General features: G+C 47.7%; 1 protein-coding gene across 1 annotated transcript; it reads right to left on the bottom strand.

The window, feature by feature from the left end:
* Window positions 1-767: 767 nt before the first annotated feature.
* On the bottom strand, window positions 768-2,944 carry LOC119275315 (cell number regulator 8-like). The gene is made up of 3 exons (XM_037556141.1): window positions 2,555-2,944; window positions 1,429-1,631; window positions 768-1,183 (listed from the first exon to the last, which is right to left on the bottom strand). Exons 1-3 carry the CDS (start codon window positions 2,787-2,789, stop codon window positions 944-946), a joined length of 678 nt encoding a protein of 225 aa, XP_037412038.1. The 5' UTR covers window positions 2,790-2,944; the 3' UTR covers window positions 768-943.
* Between the last annotated feature and the right edge of the window lie 395 nt (window positions 2,945-3,339).

Raw genomic sequence — 3,339 nt, 5'->3', positions numbered from 1 at the left:
GCTAGCACGACTCCACTACAACACTATTGTAGACCGCCGACGGCATGCAACTCGCCTGTAGCAACAACGACTGCTTTGACGGGATGGATTGCAGCATCATCGGCTAGTGCAACTCCGGCAGCCAACCAGTAGGACCGCATCACCGTGTGATAAATTGACCGATGTTGCGTAGCTCCTCTCCCCCGCCTCTGATTGCAGCATGCGCGGCGAGCGGAGGCTGCCTTGTGACACCATCGCCATGTGCAGCACCGGCGGTCGCTACCTAGCTCGTCATCATCATCGTCGAAAAACAGCCATCGCGGTGCAGTGACGCCCCTCGCAGCAGCAACAACTTTGTCGGCGGGGTGAAAGAGGGCAGGGACTAAGGGAGGTCCTGTGAGAGAGAGGAGAGCATGTTGCAGAGGGAACAATGAAGGGAACAATGAAAGAATGCTTAGGGCCCATCCCTTGAGTCAGCTGCCGAAACATGGAATCAATCAGGCAAAATTGAAGATTTTCCAGAAAATTGAACTGTTTCTGCTACTCCCTTTGTTCACTTTTGTAAGTTGTTTAGGACAGCTGAAATTGAACTGTTTTAGGTGCCGTCTTAAATGTCTAAAAGGTCTTACAAGAGTGAACAGATAATTTTAGCAGTCAAAAAAATGGGTTAAACAAACATTTCAGCATGTTAACCAATAGACAAGGCTGCCCACTAAAACTGGGCTCGAGATTGACAATTCAAGAGTAGAGAACAAGCACACATCATACTGCAGTTCACACGGCAGTCAGACAATGAGCAAAATCCACAATCCATAACGAATAGAAACAGTTGAGATTCACATTTCACATAATCACATTACAACATGTTCACATGACATTATTCTGTATTTACGAACCGAAAGGTGAAAAGATCCAAGGCAACTCAACATCAAGGCGCAGAAGAGCAGCTACAAGCTGGACCAGTTCACATGGCGCGCCCCATAGTCTGCTCCGTGGGTGGCATCATGACGATGACGGAGCGCCCGTATAAGCCAGGGTGGGGAACCCTGCGGCGCAGCTCGCGCCCCTCTTGGCAGAGGGCGCAAGGGTGGCAGAAGTAGTGGGTAGCTAGGTCGCAGGCGACCTCCAGGTGCTCACGCCTCTCCTCGTCCTCAGCAAGGCCACCGCAGCACCCACATTGCCTAGTGAAAGCCTCAAAGCTACCCTGTAAGACAAAAAGTGCAGAGCAGCCATGTTAGTATATTGCTTGCAACAGCGCTACCATGGGAGGACGGGATAAGTACACAGCATATACAGCAGAAGTTAAGTCTTAGAAATTTGTTTAAACTAGACTAGTCATTTTACAATAGGCAAGTTTCGGCCCAGCGTCCTGCTTCATAATGTTCAAAGGTGAAGACTAGAAACAGATATATGATATATCATTACAATGCAGAATGAGAGAAATCTTGCCTCAAGATTGTATCTTCGACGAATAGCTGTACGAGTGGGATGAGAGAACCATGGGGCTAGGCAGTTCCACCCAAAGAGAGAATTCCCGAGCATATAGAGGCCAGTGTAAGGCAAGCAGCTGTTTGCAAAAGTTCCTGGTGCTGCTGCAAGCCTCTCAACATTGCTACCATAGAGAACACATGGCGCTACACTTCCAAGAAGACCTAAATGATATACAAAAACCATTTAGTTAGTTTTTTTTGTGGAGTTTAAACAAAAAGGACAGACTCGAAAGAGCCATCACAATAAATCCCGCCTCATGCACTACAACGAACACCAACAACTCAAATATACAAACTTCAGATGGCCAAGTTAGTTGGCCAGTTAGAACAGGATTGTCATATGTTTAATAGCTGATAACCCTCTGCATACAAAAGTACAGGTGCTTAGGTAGATAACAACATTTAGCACACCACAGGGCTTGGCCCGGAATTCAACAGGTCCATAATTACTTAATTAGAACTGAAAAATGCATCTTATCCAAGGCATGTGTACTGCAAATTTAAGAACATGTGTGAGCCAGCCAACAGTAATTTGCAGATTCCTATACTATTGCTTAAGGTGCATTCAAGTCGGGGCAATATAGCTTAAATTTGAAATGACACATAGAAAATTTAGTGATAGGCGTTGCCTTCGAAGAAGCAACTACCATACTCAGAATGAATGTAGTGTATCATGACAACTTTACCTAATCCCTGAAACAAGTATGCATATTCCTACTTTTAATGACTCTAGGAGTCATGATCCCGACCTCCGCGTCAATATGTAACACATTTTGCAACTGATGCTAATTCACAGCAACTCAATTCCAATAAAATATTGCGTCCTAACTCCTATTTCGTTCCAGAATTGCCCAAATTTCAAATAAGAAGCGAACATATTACAAATCTGATAACTGCTGTGCACCGAGTCTAACACGTGACAGGGATCTCATTGTCAAAGTTACTAAAAATCCTAGGGAATTCTACGACTTCCGCCAAAATCGAGCTCGATAGAAGCTGCGCAGGCACTTATTCCTCTCGATCCATACCCCAACCACGAAGCCTAACCCGAAACGGAGAGAGATCTGGGGGCGAGGGGCACTTACAGACTTCGAGGTCGCTGCTGCAAAATTCGTCGTTGCGGCCGAGGCAGGAGAGGATCCCCGAGTCCCAGCTTTCACGCGGCGCGGCGCCGGCGGGGGCGGCGACCGGCTCGCCCATGACGACGGGGACCCCATCGGCACAGCCCTTGACGGGATCCTGCGCCGGGGGGAGCTTCTCGTCGGCGGGCGGGGGCAGGAGGGGGCTGGCCTCCTCGTGGTGCTCGTCGGCGGCGGCCATGGCGAGAGGAGGGTGGTGGTGGTAGCCTAGCGCGAGCGGGGTCGTCGCGTGTTGAGGCGGAGGGGATTGAGGAGGGAGGAGACTCGGAGGAGGAAGGGGGGAGGGGGGAGCGGAGGGAGGCGAGTAAAATAGGGCGGGGGAAGCGCGTGGCGCCGTGGCGTGGACGCTGGAGACGATGGCTCGCTTCCTTCGCTGTGAAGACAGAGGAGGTGGGGAGTTTTTTTCTTACCTGTGGAGAAGAGTTGGCTGGACGCGAGGACGAGTAGGATGAGATTTTTTTTGTGAATTGTATATATTTTTTTGGGGTCTTTTGATTCGCGGGACTCTGTAAATACAGAAATAGAAAAAGTATAAAAAATTAAAGTATATTCATTTAAATCCAATATAAGAATAGCAAGGGACGTTTGATGTCACGGAGAAAACAAAGAAATTGTAAAAAGATGTTGGAATGGATGTTAGATTTTCTATGACATGTAGTACGTACAAAAAAATTCATATAAAAAATTCCTGTGGGATCCACTCCTATAATTAAAGGACCAACGTAGGAAAA

The sequence above is a fragment of the Triticum dicoccoides genome, chromosome 3B, assembly GCF_002162155.2.
Source record: "Triticum dicoccoides isolate Atlit2015 ecotype Zavitan chromosome 3B, WEW_v2.0, whole genome shotgun sequence".
Taxonomy (NCBI): Eukaryota; Viridiplantae; Streptophyta; class Magnoliopsida; order Poales; family Poaceae; genus Triticum; species Triticum dicoccoides.
The sequence above is the reverse complement of the archived record's forward strand: the minus strand, read 5'-3'. Positions and strand labels throughout refer to the sequence as shown.

Bases quoted from the DNA above. Each gene is read 5' to 3' on its own strand.
- LOC119275315 (XM_037556141.1), bottom strand. From the start codon at position 2,789: ATGGCCGCCGCCGACGAGCACCACGAGGAGGCCAGCCCCCTCCTGCCC. The intron at 1,632-2,554 runs GTAAGTGCCCCT...TATATCATTTAG, and splicing joins CAGCAGCGACCTCGAAGTCT to GTCTTCTTGGAAGTGTAGCG. The intron at 1,184-1,428 runs GCAAGATTTCTC...TTTGTCTTACAG, and splicing joins GTCGAAGATACAATCTTGAG to GGTAGCTTTGAGGCTTTCAC.